The sequence below is a fragment of the Myotis nattereri genome (genome assembly GCF_964212035.1).
Source record: "Myotis nattereri genome assembly, chromosome: 1".
Taxonomy (NCBI): domain Eukaryota; kingdom Metazoa; phylum Chordata; class Mammalia; order Chiroptera; family Vespertilionidae; genus Myotis; species Myotis nattereri.
In genome coordinates this window covers 74,253,623-74,275,208 of record NC_138075.1, presented here as the reverse complement: position 1 = coordinate 74,275,208, position 21,586 = coordinate 74,253,623, and the positions used below count along the sequence as shown (strand labels likewise).

Here is a 21,586-nt window from a genome sequence, read left to right as displayed (position 1 = left end):
ACTGAGGGTTGCCAGAGGGAAGAGGGTTGGAGGACTGGGTGAAAAAGGTAAAGGGATTGAGAAGTACAGATTGGTAGTTACAAAATAGTCATGGGATGTAAAGTACAACATAGGGAATACAGTCAATAATATTGTAATAACTTCTAGTATGTACAGTGCGAGGTGGGTACTTAAAATATTGATGGAATCACTTTGTAAAGTATATGATTGTCCAACCACTATGCTGTACACCTGAAATGAATACAAAATAATATTGAATGTAAACTGTAATTAAAAAAGAAAAAAAAGAGAAAAATCATAAAAAATGAATTAAGTTGGGTAACATTTTGAAGAAATTGAGGCATATGGCATATAATTTTGGGGGGCTTTTGAAGCAGGATATGGGGAGGATACACCCAACTAGTGCCACAGAGAAATCACATGACACAGAGATTTGCCCAGGAGTCATTCTTTAGTCGCATTTTGAGCACATCATGAGAAGGCAGGGTTCTTTGGAAAAGACAATAATGTGGGGGAAAATAGAAGACAGATGGCAAAAAGGAAGACTAAATATTAGATGGTTTGTCTTCACAGAAGAAACCAGGAGTCTGCAGGAGCTGAACAGGGCTGCTGAAGACAGCCAGGAGACAGAGCCGACTCAACAACAGGTAACACTCACACATTCCCTAGAAAGCTACAGAGTCAGGTACCAGAGCTGGAAGCTAATTTTTATGTTAGCTAAAAGGAGCTGAAAGAACATCATGCCAGCACATGCCAGAAGAACTTACATTCAGAAAATCTACAGTGCTCTTGGATCAAGCCCCTCAAAGTTGCCCTCTGAGAGCTCGATTACTCACGTGCATTTCAGGAGCACAGCGGCCCAGTAGATCTATAAGAGCTGAATAAAATGACATAATTGCATTGCCCATGTGTACGATCTCTTCTTCGTCTTCACTGTCTTCTGTGCTGCTGAGAAAGAACCAGCACAAGGAGGTATGAGGAAGCCTGGCAGGTATGGCCATGGCCATGTCATTAGACAGGCTACATGATATGAAAATGCTCTGTTTATCCCGGGCATCAGCATCCTTTCCCTTGGACACCTTTTCTCCCTCCAGAAGCCAACCAGGTAGTTTTAGGCACTAAGTTTAAAGGACCTAAATAATCATCCATGACAGTCCTAGGGTCCCATGAACTTCAAGGCACGTGTACTGACATCAGCTATCATTCAGACCATATACATTCATGCGAGGCACCAGAATCCCCATTCTGGGGATTATCAAGTTTTTTTTTTTTTTTTTTTTTTTAATTTAAAAGGTATCTTTTCTGTTGTCATAAAATAAGCAGTTCCTACTAACCATTCCTTCCCCTTTCCTTCCTGAACACAGATGGAACACATTGAACAAGGAGTCAGGAGGGCTGCGTCCATGTTCTGGCTCTGTTGCTAACAAGCTAGGTAACTCTGGGCCTCATGTTACATGAGGGAGTCGGTACAGCTTATGTTTTAGGTTCTTTCTAGTTCTACTAGGTCACCTGCCAGAATAAATGACAAAAGAAAAAAAAAATCCAACCAGCTGGAGAGTTATCTCTGAGTTCTACCCACTCTCTAGATTCTGGGGACTAATCCAGAGGCTGTGATTGAAGAAAGGGACATGGACATAAGACATAATGAAAGAAAAGTCACAAGGCAATCCTCCAATGCAGCAATTATCTCCTTAACCTTTAAATACCAAGATTATTGAAGCTGTGATGTTTCATATTTGGCAGTTCTCATTTTTACCTAAAGAATCAAATAAAAATACTTTCAGAGGAGGAAGTATTAAAAGTGAGGTCTGAGATGAGAAACTGAGGTTTAAAATACTGAAGGGAACAGTCTGGATTTAGACAACTATGGCAAACTTGTTGGTCCAGGCTTTTTAGCCTCTGCACAGCTTCCCCTGTGGTGATGCTGTAGGGAGGACAGTGTTGGTGGGAAGAGCTGGCCAGACTTCTCGATTTGCCAATTGGTCTGAGTGGAGTAAGAAAAATGGAGGCGGGTGAAGGTGATATTGATCACTGGACTAACTGGAAGAGTGAAGACAGCAACATGCTTGACAAAGTGATTTAAAATGTTTTCACAACTGTACAGAACCTGTGCTTCCTCTAGCAGGGGAAGTTATTGACACGTCTTTAATGATTCATATCCTGATGATATTTGGAAGCTCACCAACTAGATCCATACCAGACGGCAATTCCATTCACTTACACTTCTCTCTTGTATCCCTGAGAGGGGAGGTCGAGGGCTGGGTTCTCAGCGATCTTAATGGCACCCTGCATGGCTGCCAACAGACCATTTCCTCCTTCACCCCGCAGGGCAGGGCCGAAGCACTCGGGGCGTCTGATGAGCAGCTTGACCACGACACTGGCATTTTCTTCCACACTTTCACCTATGGAAAGAGGCATTGTTTCCTTCTCACTGGGAAGGACAACCCCAGGATCTATTTCTAATCGATGAGGCTGGGAGAACAGCATTTGACTGAGCTTGCCACTCACTCTTTTTTTTAATCCTCACCCGAGGATATTTTTTTCCATTGCTTTTTAGAGAGAGTGAAAGGGATGGAGGAGGAGGAAGAGAGAAAGAGAGAAAAATAATCAATGTGAGAAAGACACTTCAATTGAATGCCTCCCATACGACCTTGACCAGGGGTTGGGAATCTAACCCACAACCTAGGGTACACGCCCTTGACCTGGTATCAAATCCTTGACTTTTTAGTGTGTGGGCCAATGCTCTAACCATTAAGCAACACTGGCCATGGTGCCACTCACTCTTAAGATCAGGAGGTAATATTGATGGAAAGAAAGATGAGCTTTGATAAATCAGGTCGGAATTTGTAGGTTGGAATTTGTTTATTTGAAGTATTACAATTAACCAATATAGAATAACATCTTGCTTTTTTTTTAAAAAATATATTTTATTGATTTTTTACAGAGAAGAAGGGAGAGGGATAGAGAGTTAGAAACATCGATGAGAGAGAAACATTGATCAGCTGCCTCCTGCACACCTCCCACTGGGGATGTGCCTGCAACCGAGGTACATGCCCTTGACCGGAATCGAACCTGGGACCCTTCAGTCCGCAGTCCGATGCTCTATCCACTGAGACAAACCGGTTAGGGTGACATCTTGCTTTTAAGTTTAGGATTTTGTGCTGTTCAGATTATTTCACCATCTTTAGGTCCTCAGAGGGCAAGAAATACACCACAGAGTCTCCCACCAATTACAGACTAATTCACAGTTGACTTAGAGAATAAAAAAACTATATATTTGCTAACTCCTTGAGGAGCACTTAAAAGGTATTTCCTTCCTTCTGTGAGTGCAGGTAAAAGAGTAACTCAAGCTGATGTGCCTCAATCAACCTGTGAGAGGTGACATATTAGCTCCTGAGCTATAGTCTCAGTCTAGTTAGTACCTGCCCCAGAACAACCAGGATGGATCTCTGGGCATTCCTGAAATAATTTCTCCATGAAATAAATCTACTTGGTAAAGTTGCCTTGGTTATACTTAAAATAGCTCTGTGGGAAGCTAAAGGTTGGAGAATTATACTCTACTGGTATTTTTCTTTGGAAGAACCACAGACCACCAAAGAAGTGATTAAGCAGTGGACCTGTCACATGTAGAAAGGGACAGCCAATGCCTCTCAGAGCCAATACAAAAGCAGTTTGACAGCTATTCAAACAACTCCATAAAACACACCTTCTGTCTCAGATAAAATCTGAATTTGTGTCTGAGAATTTATCTCTCAGACAAAACTCAAATACAATACTTTTTGATGTTATATATTGGATGGAGCTTGAAGAAAAACTCTTCCACAAAATCTTTAGATACTTCTTGGAGGATTGAGCTCTATAATAGAGGTTGCATCCTGACATGCTGTTGTATTAAATACTTATTCTTGCATAAAAATTACCTTAACACATAGCAGGCTAGAATAGTAAGTATTCATTATCTTACAGTTTCTGTAGGTCAGGAATACTGGAGTGACTAAACAAGGTGGTCTTGGCCTGTGAGATTGCAGCCAAGATGCTGGCCAGGACTGCAGTCTTCTGAAGGCCTGACAGGACATGGAGAATCAGCTTCCACACTCACGCACATAGATGTTGGCAGGAGGCCTCAGTTCCTCACCATGTGCACCACTCCATTGGGTGGCTTGAGTGTTCTCGTGGCATGACAGCTGGATCCCCACAGAGCAAATGACTCAAGAGGGGGAGAAGGCAGAAGTCTCAACGCTTCTTACAGTTTTGACACACACCATTTTCTGCCATATTCTATTCATTAGAAGTGATTCTCTGTGTCCAGTTCACACTCAGCAGAAGAAGAATCAGGCTCCATCTTTTGGAGAGTGGGACACTGAAAAATCTACACATACATTTTAAAAACCATCAGGGAAGTTTAAGTTCTGTTTAATAACAATTTTTATGAATCAACTTAGAAGTGTTGTGAGCAGAGCATCAGTAAGGGAACGCAGAAAACCTGTCCTTTCAGTTCAGCCTTTTAGCAAACCACGGTGTGAGTATGCACCCTGCACAATCTCACTGGGTCTCACCTGCACTGTTGTGATATTCATACCTCTTCTAGAGTGAGTCTATTAGTTTAACTTATGTGCAGATATTTCTCTAATAATGTACAAGATTCACAGGGGCTGAGCTTGCTGTCCAAATGCTTGAAATTATCTTGTGCTCATCTCCCACTTGAACTCATACTTGAACATATTTGATGGGTCTTACAGCCCTGGAGAGCCTATGTCCCAGCCATAGTCCTTCTTGGTCCAGAGGTTGGCCTGCTGATATCATTTCTTTTTAAAAAAAATTACTCAATCTTTTTAATTTAAGCAAAAATTGAAGATTGTAAATATATCAAATATATCTCTTTAAGCTTTATAACTGTGTAAGTTGATTCTGAAAAATTTTCATTAAACTGAATTTAAACAGCCCATCAGTATGCATTCATTGCTTTATATTTCAATCCTTCAAAAAGAGGCTAAAATTTTTGTAAAGAAGTTTTTCTTCAAGTTTTATCTAATGAATAACATCAAAAAAGAATTTGTTTTTATTAAACCAGAATCCATTTGAGGAAACTTCTGAGGAGATGCTACAAGGGTAAAATAATCACAATAATGGTATGGCAGAAAGAACCAATGAAGAGAGAAACCAAGGGGAGTTTGAGTGACATTGTGCAATTTGCAGAAAAGCTCAGATAAAGTTATGATGCTAAGTCCTAAGGTTATGCTTTCCTATTAGTTGAAACTAAAATCTGTATCTGATAGAATTTAATCACAGGAAGGATACTTAAAGAAAAGCACCAAGAACTCAATATATTTGAAAGCAAATATTCTTAGTCATAGGTAAACTCATAGTTCACTACTTTCAAATGCTTTTGACCCCCAAAACTTATCAAGTACCCTCCCAGTATCATTTTTCATTTTAAGAATAATGAAGCTAGCTCTTCTACCATGTAAGAACACAGCAAGAAGACACCAAATTTGCTGGTGATTTGATCTTGAACTTTGTGGTCTCTACAACTATAAGAAATAAATTTCTATTTTTTATATAAAAAATAAGAATAATGAAGCTAAAACTGAAATTTCCAGTGTTAAAATAAGAATGCTCTTTTCCTTCTCATTCCCTTGATATAAACCCTTGACCTAGGTAACTCCATTTCATCCTTCAGAACAAGCTTGAACTTGGAAGTCCCAGAGGACCTGGTCTTTTCAAACATCTGTTCCTCTTCCTTGAAGCGTTGAATACAAGGATAACTAATTGTATCTGTTTGTGTTGGTTTTTCTCACTAGACTGTATATTTAATAAGAGCAGGGCATTATGTCTGAACTATCTAACTCTGTATGTTCAAGCATCTTGTTAACACCCTCCCCCCATTAATCAGCTTATTTAATTATTGTACCAATTATTTACTAGTAAGTTGTCAGGATGGAAACACTTGTGGATCAGCCAGCCTTTACCAGTGTGCTGAGTTTAACTTAGCTCTTCACACTGTCATCAGCATCATGGAATTTGATGGGACATGTGCCGCAGACCAATTCCAGCATGACAGCAGGGCTGCATCTGGGAATGGCTGAAGGCATTTCCCCAAACCTGAATAGGATACATTAAATTGATTGTGGCTGCCAGACAGCCAAACGGCATCTTAATTTACATGTTATTGCCTCCTACTGGCCAAACACCTGAACAGCCGTAGGCTAATTCCCCCCATTCTGACAACGGACTCTGCACCAAACCCTGACCCTTTGAAGTGTATATCTCTGCCTTGCCTCAGGACAAGTTGTGTTAATAAAAAACATGGGGTTCTGGGGACGAGGAGAACCTAAGACCTTAGACATAAGACCTTAGAACTTAGCTCCTTTAGCTAAGCTCCTCTGACCCCCAAATACCTTTCAAAATTATATCTCGTCTCCAGACTCTTTATTAGTCTCTGGATTCCTATTTAATCTACATACAGCCTTCTCCAGATTCCTGAACCCTTCTTGATGCTGGGACAAGAACCACGGCAACATGGACCACAATGTGCAAAAGACTTTGAAAAAAGAAATAGGCTATGAGTTCTATACTGAGTTTGCTGTTGAAATTCATTTGCCACTTTAGCCTTATTTTATCTGAATCTCAGGTTCAGATCTAAGCCAATTAGGTTGGCTCTACCAGCTGACCCAGGAAGCCATTCCTTGATTAGTGAATAGTGGGGGATACGGAGGGCAGCCTGCAGGAGGAAGGAACTAAAGTGCAACCACTGATACTAATTACTAGTAGAGAGGAGACTGTGGAAAAGAATTTCCAAAGGCTTCAGAAGGTACAGAGAATGGCATGATTAGAAGAAAGAGAGAACATTCTCTTCTTAATTACCTGTAGCTTAGCAGGCTGGACTGCCAACCAAATCCACTGTAGGGAAGATGAATATTGACCCTGAGGGCATTTTTCAAGGGAGTGAGCGATCTGAGGTAAATTAGTTTTGCCCAAGGGCTTACAACAATGCTTTTGCTTGAGTTCCAAAAAGAATAAAGCTTCATAACAGTGTGACTATTCACAGTGACTTTCTTCAAAGGCTCTGAACATTGTCTTCACATTACATCTTCTTTTCCACATTCCCGAGACATTGGATGGAAATAGAATGATTGCCCGTTTTACCCTGAACCAGTCATTCTCACCACAGGGATGATTAGTAGGGATGCAATGGTTTTCTCTTTAGTCCATCGCTTTCCTTACTCTCTATATTCTCACTACAGTCCCTGTTCTAAGGTCCTTTACCTGAAATGCTCTTTTCCTTCTCATTCCCTTGATATAAACCCTTGACCTAGGTAACTCCATTTCATCCTTCAGAACAAGCTTGAACTTGGAAGTCCCAGAGGACCTGGTCTTTTCAAACATCTGTTCCTCTTCCTTGAAGCGTTGAATACAAGGATAACTAATTGTATCTGTTTGTGTTGGTTTTTCTCACTAGACTGTATATTTAATAAGAGCAGGGCATTATGTCTGAACTATCTAACTTTGTATACGTTCAAGTATCTTGTTAACACCTGACATATAACAAGTATTCAGAAAATATCTTCCAAACAAATGAAAAGACTCCATTGAGACTCAAGATGGAAGCTTGAAATGATTGGGTGGAAAGTGGAGGGTGACCATGCATCACTACATCACCAGGCCAATTATTAGCCTCTGTTTACAAGAACTTGATTTCTCAGATTTCAGTTAGTCCTAAGGAAGTGAACATATTCTCACTCAAGTCCCAGAGCAATAAGGGAGATCACTGGGGGCCCCGCATGAACGAATCTAGATGTGCTCTCATTCAGTTAATTTAGAGAATCACAAGGCAGAGGTGATGGTCGGGACGCAGTACCTTTTCTTAAAGGGCCAACTTTAATATAGTGGTAGGAAATTTGTATAAACAAATTAGTGAAAGTAGGTAAGACATAAAATAACCCCCTTAGTGCTTGGGAAGGGAGCTGAAGACGTGCCAATAAATTACTGTGACAGAATAGAGAAAACAGGGCTTGGTGACACATTTGATCATTAATCCAACCACTCCTTGCTCCTGTATTACATGCCAGTAGCTGATCCAGGAACAATGGGCAAGTAGTGAAGATGACAGTTAAGCCTGGACAGCAGAATGAGACAAGTGGAACAGGGCCACCCCAGCAGATCCACAGGCCTACAGCAGAGCTTTCCAGCCAACTCGCAGATATGTGAGCAAAAAACACATGCTTCATAGTATATGTCAGTGAGATTATGAAGTTATTTGTTGTGTAGCAGAGGCTGATTGATACAGGGGTGAGAGCAGAAGTGGGGAAACCAGTTTCCCTGCAACTGTAGTGGTCCAGGTGGAAGATAATAATACTGTGGGGGAATATGTGGCCAGTGGAGGTGGTGAGAAGTCAGTACATTTCAGATATATTTTAGGCATTGAATCAACAGAATTCTTGATGGGTTGAATGTGGGAAAAAGTTGAATCAAGGATGCCTTCTAAGATTTGACTTGAATATCTACAAAGTTAGTCGTGCTAGTGAGAAAGATGGGAAATCTATGAGAAGAATAGGTTTGGGTAGATAATCATAAATTCAGCTATAAGATGTACAGAATTTGAGATGCTTGCTCAACTGCCAAGTGGAAATATCAAGTAGGCCACTGGATACACAAGTCTGGGGCTCAGGGAAGAGAAAAGGATGGAAACGTACATTGGGGGATGATCCGCATTTATGTGGAATTTGAAGCCAAGGGACTAAATGAAAATTTGCAGGGCAGACTGACATAATAACCCCAGAATTATGGAGACCAGTATTCAATCCCAGAATCATGCTACAATTTTGCCCAGGTGTCTAGAATTTGGGGGCCCTATGGATTTTTCATGAAGTATGTGAAATAAAACTTGGGTGATATGGGAGCCTGAAATCAGAACTGAGGAATGCTCGGATAGAATAGAATCCACCTGTTAAATATGGGCATTCTCATCACATTGATGAAGATAACTTTGTGATGAGCGCACAATACTGTCATTTTGTGTGAATAATTTTAATGCAGTAGTTTTTGTACTGCTTTACTATTTCATTTAAAATGCACAATTTTACTTAGGTATCAGACTTCATTTACCATTCTTATCAATAAAATGACTGATAAAGAACTCATATATACATATGGGTTTTGGATGTCTGAGCCCACTGCCAAACTGCTCAGCCACCCGGCTGCTGGGACCAGCCAAGATGTGGGGAAGAACTGCTGTGCAATTTACTGAGCATGAAAAGAACAGGGCCAAACATCTTTTCACTCAGGCACAGATTTCCTGATTTTGGTTCTCTGGGCATTGGTTGGCCATTGTCTTCTTTGAGTAATTTATTTTCTATGACTTGTGTTGTTTTGACTACTTATTTCTGGGATTTGGTGCTGTTTTACTTTGAGATTTTATAGATGGAGTCACATTTCCTTGCCTTTGTCTTTATAAGCCTTTACCTGACCCCACTGAATGATTTCCTTCACCTTCTCAGGCACAGAGATTCAGGAGGTCCAGTGGGAAAATGAAGGAGGTGGGGAAGAAGAGAATGCACATGCCTTATAACAGGTGAGATGGCGTAACACAAATGTTAAGTACCCGACCCCTGCTAGCCGTATCTCAAATATGTCTCAGTCTACCTCTCCTCTTACTCTTTTCTTTTTATTTTTTTTTCTTCTTTTTTTTTAACAGGAGGAGCGCCCTGTGGGGAGGAGGGAGGAAAGGGAGGCGCTGCCGCTTTCCTTTCCTCCCTCCTTCCCACTGCTCTCCTCTTACTCTTGAGTACAACACTGTTATTCATAATTCTCTCACTGTTATTTAAATATTTTACATTTGTTAATGTTTTGAAAATTTGCTGAATCTTTCCAAATGCATTGTAAATTTGAGAATAAGCCTAACCATCCCCAGTCTTCAGTACCAATCATACTGAAGAATGGTTATTATGTCCTTTCCTACACTAAAAACATGAATACATAAGCAGAAATGAACCAGTGGATTCTTTTAAGCAACTATACCAACTATGCCTTTCAAAGCTAATGTGCTACTTTGTACACTTGACCCCAAAAGAATTTTCCAGCTTTATTGAGATACTAGAGGCCCAGTGAATGAAAATTCGTGCACTCGGGGTGGGGGGCCCCTCAGCCTGGCCTTCACCCTCTCACAGTCCGGGACCCCTTGGGGGATATCCACCTGCTGGCTTAGGCCCACTCCCTGGGGGATCAGGCCTAAGCTGGCAGTCAGACATCCCTCTGGCAGCCCAGGATCCCTCAGGGGATGTCTACTCCAGCAGGCCTAAGCCATCAGTTGGACATTCTTAGCACTGCCAAGGAGGCGAGAGAGGCTCCTGCCACTACCACTGTGCTCACAGACCTCAGCCCAGCTTGTGGCTGAGCAGAGGTCCCCCTGTGGGAGTGCACTGACCACCAGGGGGCAGCTCCTGCATTGAGCATCTGCCCCTGGTGGTCAGTGTGAGTCATAGCAACTGGTCGTTCCTGGTTGTTCCACCATTAGGGTCAATTTGCATATTACCCTTTTATTATATAGGATAGTTGACATATCCTAAAAGATTTATGTCTCCAAGCTCAAAGGCCCATTGGGAGGATGATCTCACACTACTCTGTTAAATTATGTCAATTTCTTTCTATAGGACATTATTCAACACTTGCCTTCTTGCCCAGGCATTCCTAGATTCACTTTATCAGATTCCAATGAGAACCATCAGTTTTGGCATGCCAACAATCACATGTGCACCACTATGTAGTAGGTGTGGTTGATAACAGAACTTTCAGTCATTATCCTATATATGTTTCTGATAATTCAACTTAGGTTTGCTCTGTTACCTGCTTTAATTTGTAACTGACACCAAGGTAGAACTTCTAGAGCAGCGGTTCTCAACCTGTGGGTCGTGACCCCTTTGAGGGTTGAACTACCCTTTCACAGGGGTTGCCTAAGACCATTGGAAAACACATATATAATTACATATTGTTTTTGTGATTAATCACTATGCTTTAAATATATATTTTATTGATTTTTTACAGAGAGGAAGGGAGAGGGATAGAGAGTTAGAAACGTGGATGAGAGAGAAACATCGATCAGCTGCCTCCTGCACACCCTCTACTGGGGATGTGCCCGCAACCAACGTACATGCCCTTGACCGGAATCGAACCTGGGACCCTTCAGTCTGCAGGCTGACGCTCTATTCATTGAGCCAAACCGGTTAGGGCAATCACTATGCTTTAATTATGTTCAATTTATAACAATGAAAATACATCCTGCATATCAGATATTTACATTACGATTCATAACAGTAGCAAAATTACAGTTATGAAGTAGCAACGAAAATAATTTTACGGTTGGGGGTCACCACAACATGAGGAACTGTATTAAAGGGTCACGGCATTAGGAAGGTTGAGAACCACTGTTCTAGAGTATGTCTCTTGTCAGTTCTCACATATTCTCATATAATCTTCACATGTCATGTGATGGATGTGCAAGTTATGATCACTGATGATAAATCTGCCCAGAGAAATTCAGCAAAGCTAGGAGATACTGTGTTTTCAACAACCAAGTTTGTAGCCTGGGGAATATATCACTGAAACACTCCAAGGATTCAAAGAAAGCACAGAAGAACTCTTCCCTTCTTCTTGCAGATTAGTAAGAAATCCATTACTTCTTGGAAGCTATGTTAGGAAGGGATTAATCAGGCACCCAGACATATCTGGGTCTAGACTGATTATAGAATTTGCAACTGCCGAGTAAATAGAAGCTTCCGAACTTCATTATTCTCAGAGTGAAACACACCCCAAGGCTTCCAGCTAGCTAATAAAAATAAAGTAGAGAAAATTATATACTTTAAGAAGTTCTTTTAAAGATAAATCTTGTTTAAGAAGATTTAATACAAACATTAAGAATGACTAGGAAAATAATGTTATAAATAAGTTTCCAATTTTGTTACTTTGATAGAGCAAAAGCTTTTGACTTGGCTTTAAAAAATGTGTTTAAGAAAGCATTAGCACCAAACAGTAATTTAATAATGCCACTGTTTTTGACAAGCTAAAAGGAAAAAATGCTGTTTCTCCTGTTCATTATGGAGACAGTGCTATGAAGACAATATCGCATAATGATTGGACTGTTGTTTGGTCACCCAAAGCCAAACATCCTCAGTACAAATCCTACGAGCTGTATGATTCAGGGCAAATAGGTACACTCATTTTCCTTATTTTACAGAGAGCATAAGGAAGATAAGTGTACCCATTTCAATAGATTTTTGTATTATGTAAGTTAACTAGAGGACCCATGCACGAATTCATGCACCAGTGGAGTCCCTTGGCCTGGCCTGTGGGATTGGGCCAAAACTGGCTCTCCGACGTCCCCTGAGGGGTCCTCGATTGCAAGAGGGCACAGGCCAGGCTGAGAGACCCCACCAGTGCACGGTCAGGGTCAGGGAGGGACACAGGAGGTTGGCCAGTGGGGAAGGGCTCCAGCCTGTCTAGCTCAGTCCTGATCGGTCGGACTCCAGCAGCAAGCTAATCTACCAGTTGGAGCATCTGCCCCTTGGTGGTCAGTGCACGTCATAACAAGCGGTTGAGCGGCCTTAGCATATCATTAGCATATTACGCTTTGATTGGTTGACTGGATGACCGGACACTTAGCATATTAGGCTTTTATTATATAGGATACACTTAAAAGTACTTTGAACAGTGCCTGGCACATGGTTAATGATCAGTAAGTGTAAGCTGTTACCATCACTAGCACCATCCTCATGACCCATTATTACCAATTCTATCATTACTCACTACTATGTATCATGGTCAACTCAACCACTTACTATGACTACCTATCACCCAACTGTCATATCCCACCATCACCCACTATGACCACCCCTACAACTTATCACTACCCACAACTATCATCACACCATCACTAACCACCGCCCAACTCAATCATCTCCCATAACGGGCTATAACTACTACTCAACCATCATATCCCACCATCAATATCATTGCTAAGCACCATCCACTATCGCCACCCCCATTATCACTCACCATTATCCATCTTCACCACCTATCACCACCCACCATTACCCACCATTGCCATCCACTATCCCCATCCTACTCCCACCATCATCAACCACCATAACTATACCCATCATCTACCACAATTACCCATAATACCTTTATCTTTCACTGCTGAGTAAAGGTGACAAAAGTGGCCATGAAGTCCTTTTCAATCACGTTTTAGACATACAAACTTATAAAAGATGTTGAGATCTTGAGGGATCTATTTCTTAGATTCTTCCCATTTCAAATGCCCTAATACTCTTGTTAGAATTATGAACAACAATGACAACTAACACAACTGCAGGCTATGTTTCCAGCCCTAATCTAAGTTTATTATTTCATTTAAACCTCACAACAACTCTGTGAGATATATACTTCTACTAGAGGCCCAGTGAACAAAATTCGTGCATGGGAGGAGGGGGGGCAGTCCCTCAGCCCGGCCCGCACCCTCTCCAATCCAGGACTCCTTGGGGGATGTCCGACTGCCTCTCTCACCCGGGACTGCTGGCTCCTAATTGCTTGCCTGCCTGCCTGCCTGATCGCCCCTAACCCCTCTGCCTGCCTGCCCAATCACCCCTAACCAGCTCTGCCTGCCTGTCTGATCATCCCTAACTGCTCCCCTACTGGCCTGATCACCCCTAACTGTTCCCCTGCTGGCCTGATAGCCCCTAACTGCCTCTGCCTTGCCCCGCACCCAGGACCCAGGATTCCCTCCTCTGGCCAGTCACAGGCACCTGGGACCTGGGCTTCCCTCCCTCTGGCCAGCCACAGGCATCCAGGACCTGGGCTGGCTTCACCTGGGCCAGCCGCAGCCACAGGGAACCGTGAGTGGGCGGCTTCGCCCAGACCTCAGCCACAGGTGCTGGTGCCTGGGACTGCAAGGTGGGCAGTTTGTCCCTCTCTTGGGCTGCAGGAACAGGTGCTGGCGCCCAGGACCGTGGGGCGGGCACCTTGTCCCTCTCCCAGGCAGCAGGTGCAGCTGGAACCTGGGACCACGGGGACCGTGGGGTGTATGGATTGTCCGTCTCCTGGGCTGCAGGTGCAGGTGCAGCTGCTGGCACCCAGGACCACAGAGTGGGCAGCTTGTCCCTCTCTTGGGCCACAGCCTGGTTGGTCCCCATTTCACTCTTGTGAGCTCATTTGTGCCTGGCTGGTCCCCATTCCTCTCCCGTGAGCTCATTTGTGCCTGGCTAGTCCCCATTCTTCTCTCCCCAGTGTTGAGTGCCTGAGCCGTTAGGACATTATGGCATGAGGGCATGATAACCATTTGCATATTAGCTCTTTATTATATAGGATTTTATATAGTATATATATAAAAATACCAGGGCTAGGAAAGTTTTAGTAAGTTGCCTAAATTCACAAAGCTAGCAAGCAATAAAGCTACATTTGAACCCAAGACATCCATTCTCTAGCCTGAGTTCTCCCACATCACTGTGCTGTGTTTGAGACACTCATTCTCATTATTTAGGTATTTAGAAAGATTCAAGATTTTTCTTTCTCATACTCTCCATCTCTCTCTTAATCATGCTCTTTCCTGTGACATCTACTTCCACTATTTAAAGTACAGATTATTTGCATTTCTACTCAGTCCCAAACTGTTGATTGATTGATCTCTATCCTCTAATCCCAATTAGGGGCATCTCCACTTTGGGTTGTACACTGCAAAATCAGCATGGCCTAAACAAAACCAAACTCATAATTGTCCATCTCAAACTATTTTCTTCCACATCCAGTTCATTTTCCTACCCTAAATTGCTAAGCTTCAATGTGACTTCTGTTTGTTTCAACATACCCAGGCCCAGCCACTATAATCATCACTACCACCCAGTTCTATAAATTCTGCCTCTGTAATGTTTTTTTGTTTCTTTGTTACTAATGTTGTGGCCCCACCCCATAACAAAGAAACAGAATTTCTGGAGGATGAGGCCCAGAAATCAGGATTTTAAAAAGATTCCTAGGTGATTCTAATGTGCAGCCAAGGTTGAGAACCACTGCTCTAGACCAATAGATCACTGTGTTTCCTGAGCACAGCATGCTCTAGCCTTCCAGTCACTGTTCATGCTCGTCCCCAGCTGGATCACCTTTCCTACATCTCTGTCCCTATAAGTTTGATCCCTTAAAGCTCATCTCTAACATCACCTACTTCATGAGACCTCTTCTAATCTTCTCAACTGGATGTGAGTTACCCCTCAGGAAGCCCTCCAGCACCCTGTCTCTGCCTTACTCCACTTATTATAGTGACCTCTGCCATGTGTACTTCCCTTACTAGACTGTAAATTCCTTGAAAGCAGAAGCTAACATTCTTTGCTCAAAACAAATATGTCTTAGTATTACAGAGTATTACAGAGACATAATAAACATGAAAACAAAATGCATGTATCTTCCTACTGATTGGCCAACTTGCTAGAGCTAGCCGCATTATGAAATGGCACTGTAGAGACTATGTTCAAAGGGCATAAAACAACTTACTAGCAAGGGGAACAGACTAACATTTTGGTCTAGAGTTTAGTTCAGTGTGGTCATATATAACCAGTAGAAGTAATCCAGAAAGGAGCATAGCCAGTGGATTCCTTTACCTTCTTAATTTATGCAGACAGTCCCACTAAATGAGTCAATAAAGCTCTTGATTTTGACTGCAAAGGTGGCCAACATGAATAAATTGGTCCTGTATATTTACATAATTTGATGAGCCTTATGCATCCTCAAAATCCACTTTAATAAAATTCTCTTTATTACCACAGTAACTGCATTAATTCTATGCATACGATCACTTGGATAGGAAGAAGAACAGACACAGAGGCTACTCTGAAAGTAGTCTCAAAGAAAATGGAGTTCAGCAATTCTGGTGATGAACAAATAGGGACAGAGAGAAGCAAATACAGGTGATTAAGAATTGAGCTGGATGGGATCCAGAGGAACAAAATACAAACATCTCAAAATCTGTGACCCAAGCAGGAAAAGGGAAAACCAGGCAAATGGAAATCATTCAAATATTAAGAATAGAGTATATTACAGTGTAGGAAGGTAAGCATGTGGGATGGGGGTAAAGAGAAATGAGAAAAGCACATCCCATATAATAAAAGCCTAGGTGGCAACACCCTTGTGCGATGTCATCACAAGATGGCTGCTGCAACATCATCACAAGATGGTCACCACACAAAATGGCCATCACAAGATGGCCACCACAAGATGGCTGGCAGGGGAGGGAAGTTGGGGGCGACCAGGCCTGCAGGGGAGGACAGTTGGGGGATCCAGGCCTGCAGGGGAGGGCAGTTGGGGGTGACCAGGCCTGCAGGGGAGGTAAGTTTTGTTCAACCAGGCTGGCAGGAGAGGGCAGTTAAGGGCGACCAGGCCTACAGGGGAGGGCAGTTAGGGGAGACCAGGCTGGCAGGAGAGGGCAGTTAGGGGCGACCAGGCCTGCAGGGGAGGGCAGTTAGGGGAGACCAGGCTGGCAGGAGAGGGCAGTTGGGGGTGAGATCAGGCCAGTAGGGGAGGGCAATTGGGGGCGATCGGGCAGGCAGGGGAGGGCATTTGAGGGTTATCGGGACAACAGGGGAGGGCAGTTGGGAGCAACCAGGCTGGCAGGGAGCTGTTAGGTGTCAATCATGCCGCAGGGGAGCGGTTAGGGGGCAATCAGGCTGGCAGGCAGAAGCAGTTAGGGGTAATCAGGCAGGCAGGCAGGCAAGTGGTTAGGAGCCAGCAGTCCCGGATTGTGAGAGGGATGTCGGACTGCTGGTTTAGGCCTGATCCCACAGAGTCCCAGATTGGAGAGGGTGCAGGCCGGGCTGAGGGTCCCCCCTCACCCCCCCATGTGCACGAATTTCATGCACTGGGCCTCTAGTCTATATATACAAAAGCCAAGCAACTGGAATGATAAGAATGACTGTTTACTATTATGCACACTATGGTGGCCAACCGGCTTGATTGGGGCCCTGATTGACCCTCTCAACCTCCTGTGGCCCCCCGCCCCTGGCTGGCCCCGCCCCTGATTGCCCCCACCCTCCATTGGGGGCAGGGCTGGCCGACTTCCCATGTCCCCTCTTCCCCGCTGGCTTGGTCCTGATTGGCCCCTATCAGGGTGGGTCAGCTGGACCCCACCATGCATGAATTCATGCACCAGGCCTCTAGTTCAGCAGTTCTCAACCTGTGGGTCGCGACCCCTTTGGCAGTTGAACGACCCTTTCACAGGGGTCGCCTAAGACCATCCTGCATATCAGATATTTACATTACGATTCATAACAGTAGCAACATTACAGTTATGAAGTAGCAACGAAAATAATTTTATGGTTGGGTCACAACATGAGGAACTGTATTTAAAGGGCCAGAAGATTGAGAACCACTGCTCTAGTTGAAATACAATGGTCCTATCATGTCAATATATTTTGAGGTAAATTATCATACTTAAAACAACCATTATGATTGCTCATTAGCTGCAATTCCTTTTTTTAAATCACTTAACCAGCCCAGCTGGGTTTATTAGCCTGGAAGACCAAACTGGGAGGAGGAAGAATGATCATAACTATAAGGTTAAAACAAGTGAATTAGTATTATAACAGAATCTTGGAAGACAAGGTATATTTTCAAGAAAGCAGTCCACTTATTTTATACACTACTCATCACATGATAGACTAGGGCAAGTACAAAATTTTTTGTAGACTTGGAATTCACTAAATATGGGAGGTGATTTGCACTAAGAAGAAGAATATTTAGGGTTGCTATAGCAATTTTTTCTCTATGGGGTTTAGTTACCTTTTATAGCTTATACACAGTTATTCTTGATTTCTGTTAATTTATTTATTCATTAGCCATCATTGCATCCATCCATCCATCCATCCGTCCATCCATCTATCCATCCATCTAATAGTCTAAGGATCTGGAGGCATCTCTGCATTTAACTCTGTGAACTAGTAAGATGAAGGTACTAATAAGCCCCTCTTTTACTGATAGGAGAAGAGATACAGAGAGCTGATAAGCCCAAGCCCACACAGTAAGTTTCTTGCTGCATCTGGCACTAGAACTGAGTACCCAGTCCATTGGATGCTTCTCTTAGTCCTTGTTTGGCCTGATTCTCCCTGATATCTTTCCACCAGCTGCCACCTGCCTATAGGTATCTATCATCTTTATGGATAGGAAGTAATGCAAAGGATCTTCTTTTCCTGTATTTACCCACAACTGTGCCATCTTAGGTCTGAAAGGCATAGAACCCTTGGGACTCACTGTTCACGAAGACGGCAAACCTCAGGAAGGACAGGTACCGCTCCCCTTCAATGGGGTTCCAGCCGACATCAGGGTATCCTTTGGCCAGCAGCATGGGGCAGCTCTGGAGGCCACAGCCTGCCAAGTAAGTCACCACCTGCCAAGAACAGTACAAAAGTAAGTGCCCAAGGTTTTTACAAAAGAGCTTAAGTACTGTGCAATTTTGGGACTGGAAGGCTTTCATTTCCCTAAAAGCTAGAGAGAGCCCAAAACTTTTAAAGCAAGTAATTTAGTAGATTTAAAGCCAGAACCTCTAATTCATTTTTGTTTCCAAGTAATCAACATGACTGATGATCACCTTTATGTCTGAGGACACCATGTGCTATCCATTCCCTGGTTTTCCCTGTTCTGGCACGAAGGAGCTACCATTTTAAAATAGTCCTACCTAGGGCGCACCTGAGGAGACAGTGGTGGATCTAGGCTGGCCATGTACACTTGGCCATGTTATTTCATGACCAAATATCCAGTCACTGATTGACTCTCAGTGGGTCCTTAACTAATCAGGGGTCCCTACTCAAGTTCTGCATCAACAACAGTTATCCAAGGGAAAAGCCAAGAAATGAAGGTTGGGGTAAAGAGGCTGCAGCCAGTTATAGATTAGGACTGGCAGTGTTCTCTTTGCTTACCAGACACTTACCATACGATCTCAGCTCTGTGACATGTAGAATATTAGAATCTGCCCACTTTTAGAAGGTGTCAAACAAAAGCCTGGCAAATAGACACTTTCTTGAAATTCAGTTGTTATTCTACTATAACCTTGGATATTTTATGTATACAGGGAGAAGAGGAAAACCCACTAGGTTGCAAAACCCTGCTAGTCAGGAGTGGTGTCTTTTTCATTTTTCAATCCCCAGGGTCTCTAACCAATGTCACCCAAACAAATTTAATAAAAAGGAAAAAATCCCCAGGGTCTGGCACATATTAGGTGCCCAATAAATGTTTGTCAAGTGAATAATGTATCTGATGTCAAACACTTGAACTCAGTTTGCAAGAATAATGAATTGAAGTCAAAACTCACTAAGAAACTATTGTTCTTCTTAAATCATTAAGAAAATTATTCTGCTTGGAGCTTAGATTTGATTTGGCCTTTAAAATGTTAGGAAAAAAAAAACTGAAAAAAAATTATCACATCCATAGGGGGGGAAAATGTCAGGAAAAACATCAATCAAGGCAGGAATTAGGCAGAGTTTTCAGGATTACAGGTACCAGGCATTTCACTGGCCCCTAAAATAAGTGCTCGTGCGTGCATGTGTGTGTGTGTGTGTGTGTGTGTGTGTGTGTGTGTTCTTGTTGCTGTAGTTCAGTCTTCAGGGACCTAATTTCTGTTGTGTTCAAAAGAAGGAAGGAACTGCAGCATTTATTGGCCCTTTCTCCATCTCTCCCAGGAACAAACGTGGGAAATTTCCTGACATTGGTCTAAACAAAGTCTGTGCACTGTGCTAAGCTGCTGGAATCACTAGAAAGGGGGCAGCACACCTCATCATCCCCTTTACAGATTTTCCTAAGTCCCTGCTTCTCCTCTATCCCAGCACCCCCACCCCCCGGCCTCCGTTTATCATATCTGCATTTTTCAAGAGATGCTCGGGGTCTTTGTTGGGCAGTGCCATTTGCAAAGATGAATGTGGCTGAGGACAGGAACTGAGCACTAAACCTTGTGGCCCTGTCTGGCTATAAGAGAACCATTAGCTACCTTTTTATACAGGCGCTGGTTTTCACCTCACCACCTAAAACACTCTGCTACTTATTACTGTTTAAATGTATGAATAATAGAGTTCGAGTGAAGTCTGTCCCGTCAGAGGCAGAGACCGTGGCACTGTGGGGCAGCTATCACACAGTGTACAGCTGGTGGCACAGCATTTGAATGTGTGTGTATATGGGGGTTATTTTATTTCAGTTCTAATCACTTCTTATTGAAACCAGGCTGCGCTAAAATGTAAACCTGGCTCTTCAATGAGGCCCTGTCATTTCACTAGAGCATGGTCTCTGGGCCTGGATACTTTTGAAGCCTGGCTCTGACAACACTTACAAGCCCCACGACGTTGGAGATGTTACCTAATCTCTCTCTGCCTCAGTTTCTTCTCCTGTCACGGGGGGCAATAACAAGACGGTGTGTTCCAAGGCTCACATGAGGTGATCAGAGTGGGGTCTGGCAAGCAGGGATTCTGTAGGGCGTGTGCTTCTGTTATTAATTGTGATGGTAGCATAAAGACCAATTCCTGACTCGCCCTCACCTCTCACTCCCCCCACACACTTGGTGCTCCTGCATAGGCAGCTCCCCAATGCTCAGGCACACCATGCTCTCCTCCCTAAACCTAAAACGCTCCTGGCATGTGGATGATTAGCTCCTACTCACCCCTCAGCTCATCACTTTCTGAGTCTCCTTCCTGATTCCCTCGCCAGGTTAGGAGCTGTTCTGCCACGTGCTCCCACACCCACCACTCAGGGGATGACCTCTGACTCATCCCCCCTCCCCCCCTCACCAGGATGCTCTTCTTCACACTCAGAGAACGCACTGTGACTCTTGTCAGCTGCCGGGTCAAGGAAACTGTCCCAGAGTGGGGCGGGGAGAGGTTGGATGAGTCAGCCCCAGTCACCACCACCAGAGGCGCAGTTTATGGTCCCAGCATGGGCAGCTCAGTTTTGTCTTATTTGTACATGGATGGGTCAGGTGTGGCATTGGTTTCCTTTATATCGATTATACAGCTTTCTGTCACGTCCTTCTGGTATGTGCGTATTAGCTCAAGGACCCAGAACTTGATCAGGAACATAGGTGCCTGGTAGTGTTCCATGTGGACCCGGGAGGCTGGGCCTCACGTACACAAATGTCCACATACCATGCCTAGGAGGTTGGCAATCTCTGCCCACGGGAGACGCTCTGCTCCTAACTATCATGCGCTGCCAGCTACTCACATTCCACCCCTTTTCACTGAGGGTGAAGGAGGTTCTGATGGAACCACCGAGCCTTTGGTCTGCACCTGCTTGGCTTGGCTGCGCTGTACACAGGAAAGAGCAAGCACAGTGCCTCCCCAGGGCCAGGTACCTTCTCGAGGTCTGGTTCCTCTAAGCCCAGTGCTAACTCGTTGTTGTCCATCACGGAGGAAGCGGCCACATCTAGCGGAGTGGATCCCCTCATCGACGGGGAGGCTGAGGAAGGAGGAAAGAAAGAGAGAAAAAGGGACCAAGAGAACACCCCTCGCTGAGCTGAGACTGCAGTGCACACAACTGGCCGGCAGAGGACAGCAAACACTAAACCTTGCTCAGGTCACTG

At 43.6% G+C, this 21,586-nt stretch overlaps 1 protein-coding gene across 1 annotated transcript in view; it reads right to left on the bottom strand.

Moving 5' to 3' along the window:
- RYR3 (ryanodine receptor 3) overlaps positions 1–21,586 on the bottom strand; it is a 548,626-nt gene that overhangs the window by 129,668 nt on the left and 397,372 nt on the right. The window contains exons 42-45 of the mRNA XM_081108039.1: positions 21,359–21,462; positions 18,280–18,415; positions 2,222–2,402; positions 837–948 (exon numbers count right to left, since the gene is read on the bottom strand). Coding sequence (XP_080964165.1) covers positions 837–948; positions 2,222–2,402; positions 18,280–18,415; positions 21,359–21,462 — 533 coding nt within the window. The remainder of the gene's footprint in view (positions 1–836; positions 949–2,221; positions 2,403–18,279; positions 18,416–21,358; positions 21,463–21,586) is intronic.